This window comes from Anguilla anguilla, chromosome 12, assembly GCF_013347855.1.
Source record: "Anguilla anguilla isolate fAngAng1 chromosome 12, fAngAng1.pri, whole genome shotgun sequence".
In the NCBI taxonomy this organism is placed as follows: domain Eukaryota; kingdom Metazoa; phylum Chordata; class Actinopteri; order Anguilliformes; family Anguillidae; genus Anguilla; species Anguilla anguilla.
In genome coordinates this window covers 12,524,022-12,539,575 of record NC_049212.1, presented here as the reverse complement: position 1 = coordinate 12,539,575, position 15,554 = coordinate 12,524,022, and the positions used below count along the sequence as shown (strand labels likewise).

General features: G+C 40.3%; 1 protein-coding gene and 1 long non-coding RNA gene across 2 annotated transcripts; one reads left to right on the top strand and one right to left on the bottom strand.

Annotated features, from left to right (window-relative positions):
* Nucleotides 1-2,066: 2,066 nt before the first annotated feature.
* Nucleotides 2,067-4,658, bottom strand: LOC118210241 (transmembrane protein 126A-like). Its single transcript, XM_035386265.1, has 5 exons — nt 4,417-4,658; nt 3,879-3,990; nt 3,435-3,628; nt 3,231-3,345; nt 2,067-2,716 (listed from the first exon to the last, which is right to left on the bottom strand). Exons 2-5 carry the CDS (start codon nt 3,983-3,985, stop codon nt 2,512-2,514), a joined length of 621 nt encoding a protein of 206 aa, XP_035242156.1. The 5' UTR covers nt 3,986-3,990; nt 4,417-4,658; the 3' UTR covers nt 2,067-2,511.
* On the top strand, nt 3,310-7,511 carry LOC118210242. The gene is made up of 3 exons (XR_004761821.1): nt 3,310-3,394; nt 5,657-5,739; nt 6,728-7,511. It is a non-coding gene; the product is annotated as an uncharacterized LOC118210242 (long non-coding RNA).
* The last annotated feature ends 8,043 nt before the right edge of the window (nt 7,512-15,554 follow it).

The following is a 15,554-nucleotide window of genomic DNA, read 5'->3' as shown; positions in this document are numbered from 1 at the left end:
TCTGGGGGAGCCACAGGTTTTGGTTTCTGTTTTCATCTTAAAATCAGCAACTAATCCCAGAAACCAGTTGAGCTGAGTAAAACTGTAAACTTTAATTGGAATTGTTCAAAAAATGTGTATTCATCCCAATTTCTTTTAAAATAATATTGCAATATTTATTAGTGTAGATCATCAGGGAATTAACTGCAACTACTTTTTTTCAATGTTTAAATCAAATATGTACTACAATTATAGTACGCTGTGCTGCATTTGTATTAATGCAGCAATGCTGAGACAAGCTAATGCATAACCAAACTTACTATAAAGAGAAATAGAATTCAGTATCAAGGTACTTTGGGGTTGAGGTTTGTAAGCAGGTCAGGGCGGGCACTTCTCTGCTTCTACTTATTTATTGATTTATTTATTGCCTGTAGGGGGCAGCATTAATTCCTCAACCATACAAAATTTCAGAGCTGAGATAGCGGGTTTAAATCAAGCATGTAATCACAGCCACTTTCTTACCAGCTGTGCACTGATGTGCTATGTATGTATGTATGCGCTGCATCAAAGTGAGCTGGAGGCACGAACACCTACTAATAAAGATGACATGAGCAGTGACACGTGATGCAGTTACTGACAGGAAGTGATCTTATCAGTCACAGTGCTCTGCATTTTTCATGGTAGAAGGATTACAGCCATTTTATGTCACCCAAGATTTTACAGAACAGAGGGAAAAAACAAAGATGCTTGTGTGTTACATTTGCAACAGGTTTTTGAGTAGACAACCTGTAGCAAATATCCTGTGGTGAGCCTTCTGTCAGATTGCAAGTTTTCCAGATTATGCATTTCTGTAAAAATATCAAGGAACAAATGCAGAGTTGCAATGGATTTTCATAAAAGTAGGCATATTTTTTCACCACCAAGTTCACCATTTAAGGTCACTGACTGAATACATACCATATTAAATTATGCCAGAGTATAGTGCTCAGCACTTGTAACATGCTGAATGTATACCTTATCTCCTTGACCCATTTTCTTTGTATTTCCTCTTATTTTTTCTCTCTTGTATAATTAACTCCACAGGTATCCTGACACTGTAATACAGGGCTGCTTTACACTGTTTCTAGAGATCTACCGTGCTGAAGGTTTTCGCTTCAACCCACAAACAGCACAACCCTATTCAACAGCTAGAAAGCTTGCTGGGCTGATAATTACTAGAATCGGCTGTGCTAAATTAAGGTTGAAATGAAAACCAACAGGATGGTGGATCTCCAGGAGCAGGGCTTGGCACAACTGCCATAGGAAATGCCCAGCTAGCCCCATCTGGAAGCAGCCACTTCAGTCCTCTACACAAAGTCTCACATACCACACACATCACTTAAGTCTGGTGCCCCCTAGTGGTGTTGCATCTGTTGTCTCCAGGGGAACACATTAAGATAAAGTCCCACTTCCACCCCAAGTCATGTCAGCTGTACCACATTACACATAATTAAGATGTGGAGCTATGTGTGTGTATTTGTCTCTACTCCAGTTTCACTCTGATGGCCAAACATTGTTTTTAATTAGAATTTAATGAAGAGATCATTTTTTTTATTTCCAAACAAATAAATGTTGCCTTTTTCTGCTCTGAAGATGCAAGTTCATTTCAAGCAGCATCTAGTCTTGTGGTTGGATGCAGCAGTGGCTACATTTACTTGCACACCAATACCCTGATTATTGGGAGTAATCGGTTTATGCCAACATTTAATTATTGCATACACATGAGTAATGTGTTCTCTCCAATATCCGCATTTACATGATTCTATCTGTAGTCAGCGTATGCTCAATGGAAAGCATGCACACGGCAGTCATGTTTGTGTTCACCTGGGATCTTCGACTTCCGCCTGACGTGCAGTTTCAAAAGCCAAAAGAAATCCATAAGAGAGTAACATCTCTCGATGCAACAAACAAATCCAGGTGTCTTAATCAGGTTTGGCATACACCGATTATGACCTTACACCGACAAAGATAATCAGATAAAGCCATTTACATGACCATTTAAAAAATCAGTCAAAATCAGAGATTAGCGTGCATGTAAATGCACCCACTGTATTTTCTGCTCCTGAACATCTGATTTATTATTCTCATTTGTGAAAATGTACACAAGTTGGCAACTTCCTAAACTACAAGTCACAAGACTTACCGGAGAAGAGCTGGTACTGACTGGAGGTGGGGACATATGTCTCACATCGACTGGTGATCAGGGGATGCAGAAACCTACCCAAAATGCACCACAAACCTGTTGGGACCAGATCTACTGTATCTCGCCTCTGCAGACTCCCAGACACAATGAGCAAATGACACAGCCTAGCCTCTCACTAGCATGTCTAGGCTATGGAGCTCAGACTGAGCTCATGGTTGGAAAATTAGGCACAAACCAACAAGCATAATGCTGGCATCTCACATACATTTAATAACATCTTTTAAAACAACAGTTGAAAGAATAAAAAATAAAAACTCAATGTTGACATTAAAAAATTAGCCCACTTTGTTTTAATCTATAGCTTCTTGATCTTCACTGTCGGAAGAAGGTAGTTCCACTGCTTTCCTGTAGATTCTGTACTGCAGGGAGCTCAAGTAATAGCCGCAAATGGCTTGAAGCACGACTACAAAGGACATTTTCTTGAGTACGGGCTTGGTGATTTTGACCATGAACTGTAAAACCTTTCCCTTCTCTGGCATTGGTGTTGTGTTGTATCTGTCGAAGAGAAAGAGGAGACGTACAACAGCAGCTCTAAACAGTTTCTGTGCTTATTTAGCTTGTTGATGGAACAACGATGCTGTTTAAAACTAAAGCAAAAAAAAGAACGTAAAGATGCAAATGTTAAGACCCAAGGCTAAAAGAAATATCTGAGATGTAGGTTTAAGGCTACTCCAGTCCTGGAGGTGTCTGCAGGTTCTTGTGGTTTCCTTTCAATCAGTAGCCAATTACAACCTTGAGAACAGGGTGTGTGGACTCTAGAAAATCAATGACTGAAATGAGTCACTCATGCTGAAACAGACCAAAAACCAGCAGACACTGCAGCTCTCTATGACTGTTTGATACCTCTGTTTTAGAAAATGTCCTAGCGATTTTCTTGTGCAATTTCTAAAATAAATTCAAGAGTGGGGTGCATGTATGTAACGCAAATGTTTTCTTTGGGTTTAGTTCCGGCAGACAAACAGCACTGATAATCATGCGTGCGCACATATCACTAGCATACTGCACTTACCTTGATGCCAGGCCAGCATTCACAGGCAATGCTAAAGCAACAGGGTAGAGGCCGCCAACGACCACACCCAGGAGCGCACCTCGAACTTCCGCGCAGGCCTTACAGTCGAGATTCCCTGTGCAGCGCATGAAAGATGGCGACAGGTTAGAAACTGCATTTCAGAGGTAGGCTACGGCTTTTTTCTGTCCGTCGCACTTCACTCACCGGAGAGCAGAGGCTGCGATATGGTGGCTTGGTAAAGTGCTACGGTTGATAGGAAAGGCAGTACGGCCATTGGCAAACTCGACGTGATCCAGCCTTGACTGACTTTAAGCACTCGACGGAAAAAACTGTTGGCGATCAATCCACTGAACGCCCCATTCATTCCCAGATATATGGGGCCGTATGCAAATAATTTCCTGCAGGATGATCAAATTAACAATCGCATTAAATTCAGTATGAAAAAATGCAAGTTAACTACATTAGGGAAATTTATAGACAAAATAGCACTGCAGCGTGAGGGCCGGAATTGGGTTTAAATCTTAATCTTGGAACCAAATTAATCACAATGAATTTAATTAATAGGCCTACCAGTAAACAAATTAAATGCAGTGGTGTAAATGCACGGTATAACGTAAAATTAAAAAGATACATCATGCAAATACATACTTGTCTGTATCTGGAAGCCGTTCAAATTTTGTTAAAAGTACGTTCATGATCGCAGATTTAGGTTTCACATTTTCCATATCATTCAGGGCCTCGTTTATCTCTGACATCTTATCTGGGGGAAAAAAAGGTTAATATTTGACAATTATTTTAACGAATACAGGTTTAGTAATATTTCATTTAAATGTATTGTGTGCCCTTCAATATTAAACACCATTGATAAATATAAGCAAAGACGGCTGAATAAAGTAAACAGATAATTCGCTAGGATTGTAAATTCAATGGAACTGCCCCAGGTCTAATAGTTCAGGTGGCTGGAAAAATGGCAACCTGTGCGTTTAGTGTCTATCACAGGCTACCGGCACGCTGATACGGCAGGATAATAATGTTTTATTAAAACGGTTGTGTTCGTGTTAACTATAGCAAATTTAAAATAATTATTAATAATTAAGATACTTAGTGAGAAGTGTTTTTTGTGACGTATAGCTAGCAAGCTATTCATAATACAACTTCAGTTGACTGGAAATTAACAAAATATTACCTATTGACACCCAGCTTGCTCGGCAGATGACCTTGGAGAGGAAACGTGCGAAGTGTAGATTTTGAAGTTGGGGGATTGATGCACTTGGGACAAAACGTCCTTTCCTAGTTCAACACCGTTTGTTAATTTCCAAGTGTTATGCAGCCAGACGTCGGTTTTAAATCTTGTAGACACTTCCACCAAAGTCGCATGGGCGCAGCCATTTTGAACTACGCGTCACACGTGGGAAGTGCTCCTCGGTTTATTCAGTGCATGGTCTATGCAGATCTAGTAAATCTGTATATAATAGTGATAGATTAAGATGTATACTGGTGATTATACTTATACATCCGTGTTTTATACGGATTTATTTATCGGCACAGCGCACAATAAACTAATAAAAAATAAACTAATGCTGCGAGCATTAATTCAATAATAAACAGTAAGCTCGAAATAGAAATACGTAGCTATTTGTGTAGTGCTAGATGACCATGATCGCATTAAAAGCGCATCTGCGTTACTTCTGACCTGATTTAGGAATTTAAAGTATGCTGATTGGATATTGTTAATCATGTTGAGAATAATATAATTTCAAGGCTGCGAAAACATAGCCTACCTTTTAACGTTTGCAAAATTTATTTTCAATTAAAGGCTGATGCAAGTTTGTAACATCCACAACATATTTTAGGTTAGCATGGCCGATATGGCTGTCCCCAGGTCAATACTTTGGAACACTTTCTCTGAGAGCAGAGAATGTAATATAATTATGTAACATAATTCTAGGTTAGTGTGTTCAAAGGGAGAAAATCATATTGATACTGAGAAAATGGAAACAATACTACCTAATACGGTCTGGCTGTCACGTGTAACTAGTATGGCCTTTATGTGCCATGGCATAGTCTATCTACATCTGGAATTATGCAGTAGGAATATATCACTGTTCCACAAGCAATCAATCCATGTTTGGAAAACAACTGTCTCATGTGTTGTTCCAGAATATCCTCAACATGTTTGATTTGGTTTGGACTCAGTTGACCAATGTTGGTCAATGTACTGCTACAGTCCTCCCAGTGAAATCCCCGAAACCCACAATTAGCTGTTATCAGAATGAGACACACTTGTCCTCTGAATTGTGCTAGCTCTTTCCTGTAGTATTGTGTGGTCTGTAGCGTGTAGATTACAAATTGGAGAGAAAAGAGAAAAAAAACTGACTGATGATGAGTAAAAGGCATACTATGAAGGTTTTTTGTCGCCCTTCTAGATTCTGTGTTTGTCTCCTCCTCTGCCCTCAACCCCGCCCACACCTCCGTTGAGGAAGCACCCTCGAGCGCAACAAGCAAAGAGGTGGTCAGAAATATTGAAAATCACATTTTTAGAAACATGAATGATTCCATATAGGCTAGATGGCGACAGTAATTAGGCAGTGTTTAAATTATCTTTTACCTTGAGTGAACCCTTAACGTGTGAGAACATTGTACAGTACTCCGTAGTGCAGCTTTCCTCGTTCAGTATTGAGCTATTCTGGACATTTAGGAAGAACTGTGTACATGGAATCATGTGTGGAATAATTAACATTAGCAGGATATACATTATTGCTAGCTAATACAAAAGTCATTGTAAACTGAATTACTTATCTGTATCCTATTCAAATATTAGCCTCTTTATTTTCTCAAATAGGACATAATATGTATTCATGGCTATGGATAACTGGTACTTTATGCAAATTGTAGCTGCCTTATCTGACCTGTGTTCTCCAGTCCTTCAGTATGCAGTTATTGTGCATTGTTTTGGATAAAGCCGCTGCAAAATAAAATGTAACGCAATATTACATTGACCCCACATTTTAGAATAACAAATACAGGTAAAAGGTGCAGGAATTTTGTGAAACTAAGTAAAGACATAGATTGCCAGTCCATATGCCTTAGCATGGTTAGTTTACAATATTTTAAAGTAAAAAATCCTGAATAGTCTGCCTTTAAGGGCAATGTTCTGCAAAATGTGGTTTGGTTCCAGAGAAGGTCATTCTCCGCATCCCACAGAGACAGTTTCTGGCAGTGAAAGTTAAAACCATGTATTTTTATTATTTTACCCTTCACTGTGATACAGTCACTGGATTAGACCTTCTGTTTTAATATGCCCTCCATATGTGGAAGTTCATACATAGCAGCCTTCTGCACGCGTGCCCTCAAATTCACATGTGGCACATGTGTGCACAAAGCAAGGTTGTAGCACCTCATCTGGGAGCCTGAATTTCTCATGAATGATGAATACGATGTTCCGTTCTGGCTGCCCAGGTGCCTCGCCAACCCTCCTACCCTTAAATCCTTTTCAGAGGAAGCCTGGGAATAATGGCTAATTCCTGGGAGAGAAGAGGAGATTACAGGGATGAGTCCCGCACACTGGAGCCCACTCCACCCACCCGTTACATAAGCGTGGATGAGAAGCGGCTGATCCACACTGTGTGGGTGGGTGTACGTGTCTGTGCGGATGCGAATCTCCCCCCAGATTCGCCGAGAGGTTGCCTTGGAAACACAATTGGTAAATCTGTATGCAGGCAGCTGCTGCATACCAGGTAGGGGAAAATAACAGAAGAACGGAAATAAGCAGCTAAAGAAAATCAGAAAAGGCTAAATTAGTGTAATTAGATTTAGGTCCATGGTGTATATTTGAGCAAAGTGTTTTCTTTATGAGACAGAGACACAGCTGCAGCAAATTTCTCCACACAACCTGATCAAAGTCCTCTGAAATGCTTTATCTGGTTTTGAGTGTGACCTGCATTGAGCACATGAGGACTAAACACCCTCCTAATTTCATAACCCGCTAATGTTTCAGATTTCTCATGCTTTTCTCTTTAGACTGAACTCTCACTGGAGTCAAAGCCTGTGGGAGGTAGTTTATTATTACATAATTATAACATGTATTTCTCTGCAGAGCCTGACTGTACTTATTTCCAAAAAACGCTAAACCAAGCATTGTGTCTTTTACCCTATAGGTGTGTATCTTTTTAAACTTTAATATGAATATATATTTATTTTAAACAATGGATTTTCTATGAACACAAAAAAGTAAGTTCTGTGTTATGCAGTGTATTGAACAGTGGACTGAGGTGGACTATTGAAACATGCTTGACCTCCCAAAATTCAGATATAGCTGAAACGACATTTGGCAATTAAAAAAAAAAAAAAAAAATGTTTACTTTTAAAAAAATATTTTGTGAATGAAGAGTGGGTACGTTTTCATTTTTATCTGCCTTGTTTTTTTTAAATGTTTAATTCTCACCCAATAACTAATTTCATTTTGAGTACATTTCACATAAGCACATGTCAATGTGTCGTGGGAGATGGGCAGTTGACCTTTGACATAGCTGGGAGGGAGCCAGTGTGTACCTGTGAAAATTGACAGTAATTTGAATGACACTTGAATGTGTCCAGTGAGAACATATTGTCTGTTGGGTTCTTTGTATTTATATTTTGCAGGATGCCAAAAACTACATTGAATTAAAAACATGATATTTCTTTAAAATGGCCAAATCGTGTACCTTTTTGGTGGCGCTGATTGGGGGTGTGGAAGGGTGGATGTGTGTGTGGGAAAGGGGTCAGGGAAGGACTGCCTTATCTGAAAGCTAACAAGCGTACATGCTAAAGTTGCCTTATGTTATTGGAAGTAAGGCTAAGCACTATGATATTATCAAAAGATTCATGGTTTTAGTCCCTTTATAAAGAGACCAAACATGAATATGTTGTGAGGTAATCCTGCTCAACTATGGAATATTCCTTAAAAAACATGGAAGTTTACTTCTGCTTCTAACAACAGAAGTGATATTTGTAGACAAATAATTGCTCTATCCAGCCAGTTGCAATCTCCACCTTTAAACAAAATATTTTCCGTGAAACAAAACCAAATTGCACCACGTTAGTTTCTGCTTGAAACTGGAACTGCTTTTAACAAATGTAAATTTAAACTATCAGGCCTCAACAACCACTATCTATATGACAAGATTTTCAATTAGTGATTTCAATTAAATGTCACAGATTGCATTCAAACTTAATGCAGCCCAGTGGACAATTCTGTCAATCAATGTTATATTGCAGGTCAAACTATATGATAGGGTTGATTAATGCATTGCATTTTGTAATTGGATCACAAAATAATATCTTTCTAATGTCTTTTAACTATATTATCTCTCATAATGAGTTGCGGTGAATAAAGTTTAGTAACTTTGGATAGTTTGGTGAACCAGCGTGTATCGTTGGCGAGGTGACAACAACCTAATCACAAAATAATCACTTCATATCATCTGTCCTGCATAGTACTAGTCTGGTTAAGTTAACGTGAATGTTGGTGCCTATTGGATTGGTTGTTTGACGGAGGGGGTGGGCATTTGCGGGGTCGAGCTGGGACAATGAGGTATGTTCAAAAACAACTAAAAGACTGGACCAGTGGTAACACAGGAGAGCGATACGGGCGGCCAATTAAGTAAAATAAAGTGCTGAGTGATATGTTTTTTTTTTAAACTCAAAGGTGATGATCTAAAAACTAGATATCTGACATATAGTTCCTGCTTCAATATTTCTTGGCTTTTCGTTGTTTGCATTTTAAAATGATTCTTCACAATGCGGCAATGCACTATGGTATTGCAGGCTCCCTGACTCCTAAGTGTCATTTTATGAAGGGTCAATTGACTGTTCTCATTATGCTTCACCAGTTCAAGACACTGCAACACATTCTGTCCTCCAATTATGTCTGAGCAGCTGCCACTTCTGCAGTCAGCTGAGACTCGTTGTACTTCATGCATAGCTGCTGCTGGCTAACTATGGGTGTGCAGCTGACCGGAGCAGCCCCTGGTGCATGATGAGGGGGTGAAGCACTCCCTCCCCAAGTAATGCTACATCCTGTTTTGTGCTGCCTGGCTAAATTGAGGACTGACATGATCAGGACCAGATAGCATAAGAAAAGTAGGGTTTATTACTACACTGAATCATTGCTGTAGCAGGAAGAGCAACTCAGCTGTCCAGGATTTCAGAACTGTGAAGCGAATGGACTCTCGGCACACATTGGTTACTAGTGTACTTGGCAGAATCCATTTCTGCAGCTGCGCAGCTGTGGTGGAATACTTTGACTCAGTTTGATGGTATCTGAAAATGCTCTCTCTGATTAATGACTGACCGGAAGTCAGTGCATCACCGTTTATTTTCTGTTCACTGCAAGCAGTGGCTGAATTAATTGTGCTTCTTTCACGACCTGTCCATTATGGGGTCCATTAAGTCTGTGGGAGTATCGTTTTTACTCTAGCAATACAACTTTCAGGTTACCTGCAGTGTTTTAATGTGCAAGTTTGAGCAAACAGGTGTTGCCTGTTATTGCAGACAAATATGCTAACAGCTGTTGTATGCACGTCTGCCAAACTGTCAGCACACAGGAAATGCTGCTCTGCGTGCCTTTCTCTTTTCCCATCTGGCCTGTAGTTCATTGGCTCTTGCTGTCCCTCCATTATCCACTCTGTGACGGGCATCACCTGCCTGGCTTCTTGCCCGTAGTTAATGCGCCCCTTTATTATTTCATTTTATTTTTTTTCTTACGCAGGAAGCGCCTGTGATAATCATCTCTCCTTCTCTTTGAGCGTGCCACAGTCGCTATTCAAGGGCTCCCGTTATTATCCAGCTTTCAGGGCCTATAAATTAGCTTTGAAAAGCCTGGCTGAGGACGAGGCTGCGCTTAACGATGCGGCTCGGCGGGGGCACTGCGGCGCTGCGTGCTCCCTGCGGCGCTGCATTAGCTCCTCAGTGAGAGATGCGCCTCTCTCTCTCGCAATCAGCGCAGACTCTCACCTGTGGCACCGTGTCGCCCGTAGCGTGCAAAATGGCCGCCGTATTGCAGGTGTGTGCAGCACTGGGGAGTTCTTTCTTTGAGCATTTTTCTTCCCTCTGAAGAATTATTATTTCATTTATTTTTGCCTCAATTGCTTGCTTTTTGGGGGTTCAGGCCTGATTTTTGTCAGATTTTTTTGTTTGTTTTCAGTGTAAAGCTTCTTCTTGACAGTGTCTCTATAAAATGCACCATAGAAATAAAATGAAATTGTCTTAAAACGGTCAAAATAAAAATGGTCTTTGTGCAGGTACAGCGACAGGCCAGTTCCAAATTGGAGGGAAAAGAGGTATATTTCTCCTCTTTGGGATCCTTGGGAAGCCTCCAGAGAGCTGTCACTTGTGGTTGCATTACGCAGCTCTCATTGATCAGTGAATGCAGTTGATTTCACAGTTACCTCGCGCCGCCTGATTTCTTGGGTCTGAATTAGATATCGATTTTAAGATGGGCACAAACCCAGCCTATGGTTTTCTAAGGGTAAAAACGAATACCACTTCTCTACACTGAACTCAACACTGAGATGAAATTAAAACAGGATAAAAAAGTCTATGCTAATGCATAACAAGAAAGCGAATTCAATAATATTACAGTAGCTTCAATGACCTTAGGAAAAGACAGGAATAGGCATACTTTGTTCACTATAGGCCTTCATGGTAATGGGACCATGAAGAAACGTTGGCATTGAATCACAATGAGAACAGTGATTGAGATACATTCTTATGATGTTAATAAAAAAGACCCAGGGGGCACAGAACCCTTCCCTTTGTGCTGTCTTTATTCGTTATTCACTAATATAATAAAATATAATGATTAAGTTATCACTATAGGGTCTCTCCCGCTGATCCAGGGTCTCATCGGGCCATTGCAGCACAATGGTACCTCCAGGCATCTGAACGCTAGGAACTATTCTGCCCATTGGAGGGTTTTACGTCCACCATTTTGTTATCAGCTGAAAGACAGAGAAGGGACAAAATGAAATGAAGCCAAGGCCTCAGATTCCAAGTGACAGTGAAAAAAGGCTTGCCTATTTTCTCACCTGATTGTTGATTTGATCATAATTTTCTTTGACAGAGATCTTTATTTAAAATTGAATTAAGCACTCTTTTGCAAACATCTTTACAGTATTACAGCAATATCTTTGCAAGTTTGTTTTCTCGTTAATTATTTATTCATTCATTCATTTAAATGATTATATCTTGATTTGTTCCCTTACTTATGTATGTACTTTCTGAATTAAGTTTGTAATCCATTTGGTATCATTTGGAAATCCAGAAAAATAAATGGAAATGTGTAAGGAAACAAAGTGGTGGCTTGCATCCTATTAGTAAACAAGGAGTGAAGTGAAAGTCAACTGTCGTGTTTTGGGGCTGCTGAGGGTGCATTGAACTGTAAACTTAAAGAGCCTGTAGTGAATACCAATTGGCTGTTGCCATCAGTTAACTCTCCTACGCAAATTTAAATGCACTCTCTCTAAAGAAGTGTGACTTGGAATAGTTGGTTCGGTGATAGAGTATTTGGTGCATTGTATAGGTCATACATAAAATGTGCGCAGTAAATTTATTTTCAAGGTTTTCTTTGTGCAGCAATATTATGTGTACCAATGAGACAGTTTCACTGTCTACAAGAAATAATAAAAAAATCACACAATAAAATATTAATGGCATTCCTCAAATCTCTAATGGTACATAAAAACACCTCAAAGTCAGAATGCATTTTTTAAAAATGTTCACTTCCCAGTCAGATTATTTTTTTATGGCTCTTTTTCTTTTGCAAACTCTTTATAAGCTGTGTTGGGTAATGGACATGTCATAAAAATCATTTATTTCCACGTGTTGAAGGTTTAAGCTGAAAATATTTTATAGCTCTCAAAGTGTAGAATGAGTATTATGGAAATTGAACTTGGAGAAAGTGGTTGATTGGGCGCAGTCCTAGTACGTGGGGTGTATGCAGCTGATTTATGGACGGAGATGCCCTGCAGCGCCGGCAGAGAAGCGAAATGGTTCCTCTCCAGAGAGGACAAGCGACTGTGTGGTACTGCTTCAGTATTACACCGTGCTGACAAATGAAAATGCACCAATGAGATCGTAGATCTAGGTTTTTTTTTTTTAATCTTTCTTTCCTTCAAGACAGCCAGGCTACATGCTGTCCTTTAAAGAATATATATAATATATATAATTTGGCTCGTTCTTTGATAAAGGCCGTGATTGCGGGGTGTTGGCCCCACTCTCAAATCAAAAATGAAGACTGCAATTTAAATTAAGGCTGAGACAGATTAACGTACTCATTCTTAGAGTCCCTACCAGCTTCATTCTGCTTAGGGGCACTCATATTGTCAATGTGATTTGTCAGAAGGTAGGATCATTCATTTTGAGGGGCAGCATTAATAAAAAAAATTTTTTTATGAAATTTAAATATGTCTATCTAGTGTCACCATAAGATGTGTTATAGGATGCAGTGCCTGACTCTTAACAAATAATTTACCTGTCCCCCTGTAGCTCACTTCCTGGGTTGATATTGTATTGATAGGCCTAGCGGTTCATAAAGACTTGGAATTTAAGTGTTCTATAAAATATGTGAAAAAGATAATGTATTGGTCTTTGAAGCAAACCCATTTAAAAAACTACTTGAGCCATTTTGTGTGATTCAGAATTTTAGAATTCATTTAGAAGGCAAGGCATGCTAAACATTGCTAACAAATGTAGCTTCTTCCTAAAATGATAATTTTTCAAAATAGCAGAAAATATAATATGGCTAGATGAGCTAAGCCCTTGTTCACTGGTTTTATGGTCCTTCATCTCCATCCATCCACCTGTGCAAGTGTGGTGGTCCTTTGGTCATCCCATGGGCAGGTCGCCCCCTTCAGTCTTCGAGTCTGGACTGGATGTTCTGTTCTGTTGATCCAAATCAAGTTCAGGGGGTCATTTTGCATTCTGATTATGAGAATAACTTCGGGAAGAATGTATTTTTTTTATGTGGAAAGGAATTTGGTTACTCCACCCCCAGTGGGTAGAGCATAAATATTTCACACAGGAACTGAAGCAGCTGTCTTGATGGCTAAATTTAGACATGGGCTTTTTTCATAATCTGGAAAACCAGAATGTCAGCTACTCTGGTGAGTTCTTGGCGTGAGCACTGGGTATCATAAATAGATTCTTTGTCGCAAACATTTTTATTTTGATGTAATTGGTTTAATCACTGAAACTCTGCCAGTAGCTGGTGGAGGCATTAGATATATGCAGAGTCCAACTAGAGCATTTACAGCTGTGTGAGACCTGGATCCTACAGTATATGAATCTGTTTAAATACTGGAGGAATGTAAAGTTAAGCATGTTGCAGTGGCCTGGGAGTCATGGGCACTGTAAGTGGTGTGGCGTGTGATGCACTGGGCGTGGCCTGTGATCTGGCGAACAGCGCAGAGCGGAAAGTGCAATGGTGCCCCTAGAGCCTGGGCTGGATTATACTGAATATGATATCAGTGGGTGCGGCTGCATTTGGTAATAGCCAATCAAATCACCTCTTTTAATTCCCTTTTAAGAGCTGTGCACATTGTGCTGGGCTTACAGAATATTTTCCTAGTCTACCACTGCTGAAAGACGAGAATAATGATATACTAATCAGATGTTTGAGGCAAATGGTGAGAATGACAGACTGGAATGGCCAATGAGCTTCCAAAATTGCACTGCGCCATTGACTGACACACCCCCAGCAGCGTCTCTTCTCCCAATTCGGTGCACGGCGAGTCACAAAATTACCAAACCGCTCAGGCGTGTCAAAATGTACGGTGAAAATACCGTTTCACCAGTGCGACACCCCGCAACACACCGTGCGCCGGCTAGAAAATAGAGCCCACCGTGTCTAAATAACCCTTTGTATTCTGAAGAGGATCCATGCTGGTTAAGAGATCCTTTAGTTCATATGAGTCACTTAACTTATTGTAACTTAAACGTGAGTGCTTCTGCAGTTTTCCAAGCATTTGTAAATGTATACTGTATGTATTGTAAAGGCATTGGTGGGGACAAAAACCAGGAGTGCTGTAGCTCTGAGACAAGGGCTGCACTGTTGCCTGATGCCCCGGAGCGGCTGTTATGCAACCTGCGCAATTAGATTTTTTCCTTATTTTCAGTGAGGTGGTGGTACCATCAGCAATTGTCACAAATCGCCCACATTGTCTTGTGCTGTCTCCTCCTGCTGCTTCGATATCATGCACTCTGAAATGGATAAGACAGACAGAGAGGGAGAAATAATACTACTATTAATAGAGATAATAATAATACCGACAGAAAGAGAGAGAGGGGAGAGAGAGACTGGCATCCGACAGTGTCACCGTCGCTCTTGCATGAAGGCGGAAATCAAAACCACTCTAAATTTTGAACTTCGAGTTTGTGTGCCATGTCATTTTGCTGAGACTCCGAGTCCACTGGGAAACTTCAGTTTCAGCTGCTATCACTGTTACTATGTCCTATTACCGATCAAAGCCTGAGAGACCGAGCTGTTCACCATAGCCTGTTCTTCCTGTGCAAAGTAATCAAGGAACAAAGTAAGGAGTCCTCACGTTGAACATAATGGTGTAAAAATGAATCAACTGCTAACGGCTAGCCCTTATTGAAATGGTCAAACAGCACAGTGCAGGTGCAACACAGGTTTTCACGGCTATACGTTTTGCTTTCCCCCTTGGGCTCACAGGCTGCCACTGGTCACTTTGTAATGGCCCTCGCCAAAATAAGTACATGCAGCACACTTAAGCAGTCTGAATTTTTTTTATAGATGCTGATTACTGTATATCTGTGTTGGGTCTTCCAAAGCTTTGGAAGGTTGTGAGCTAGCTGAATTGTCCACTGTGCATTCTCTTTGCTCTGGGTTATTTCAGTGGGCTTTTTTCATCTTGTGTGTTGACGGAAGGTTCTCTCTCGTTGTGGGCAAGAACCGCATCTCCCACATATGGACATAGATAATTCTTGACATACTATATAACGGGGGGGTCATGGTCCATTGAAGTCCTGGAAAGAAAGGAGGGGCTGCTGGAGGCCTTGTTCTGTTCAGACATGACTTCTTTGTTCGGGGTAATCCACGGTCTGGTTTAATAAGGTCCAGATTGTACCAGTGCTGATTGGCTGGCTGCCCTGCAAAGAGGCACATGATTGGGACAGCAGGGATGCCTTCCCGCCAAGTTATGCTTTGGGTTAGGCCATACGCATGTCTCTCTCGTAGCCTACATTTATATGCATCACTATTATCAGTTACTCATAACAAATACAGTACAAAAAGAAATGATATCTGAAGAAAAACATGTTTTC

Bases quoted from the DNA above. Each gene is read 5' to 3' on its own strand.
- LOC118210241 (XM_035386265.1), bottom strand. From the start codon at position 3,985: ATGTCAGAGATAAACGAGGCCCTGAATGATATGGAAAATGTGAAACCT. The intron at 3,629-3,878 runs GTATGTATTTGC...ATCATCCTGCAG, and splicing joins CGGCTTCCAGATACAGACAA to GAAATTATTTGCATACGGCC. The intron at 3,346-3,434 runs GTGAGTGAAGTG...TGCGCTGCACAG, and splicing joins ATCGCAGCCTCTGCTCTCCG to GGAATCTCGACTGTAAGGCC.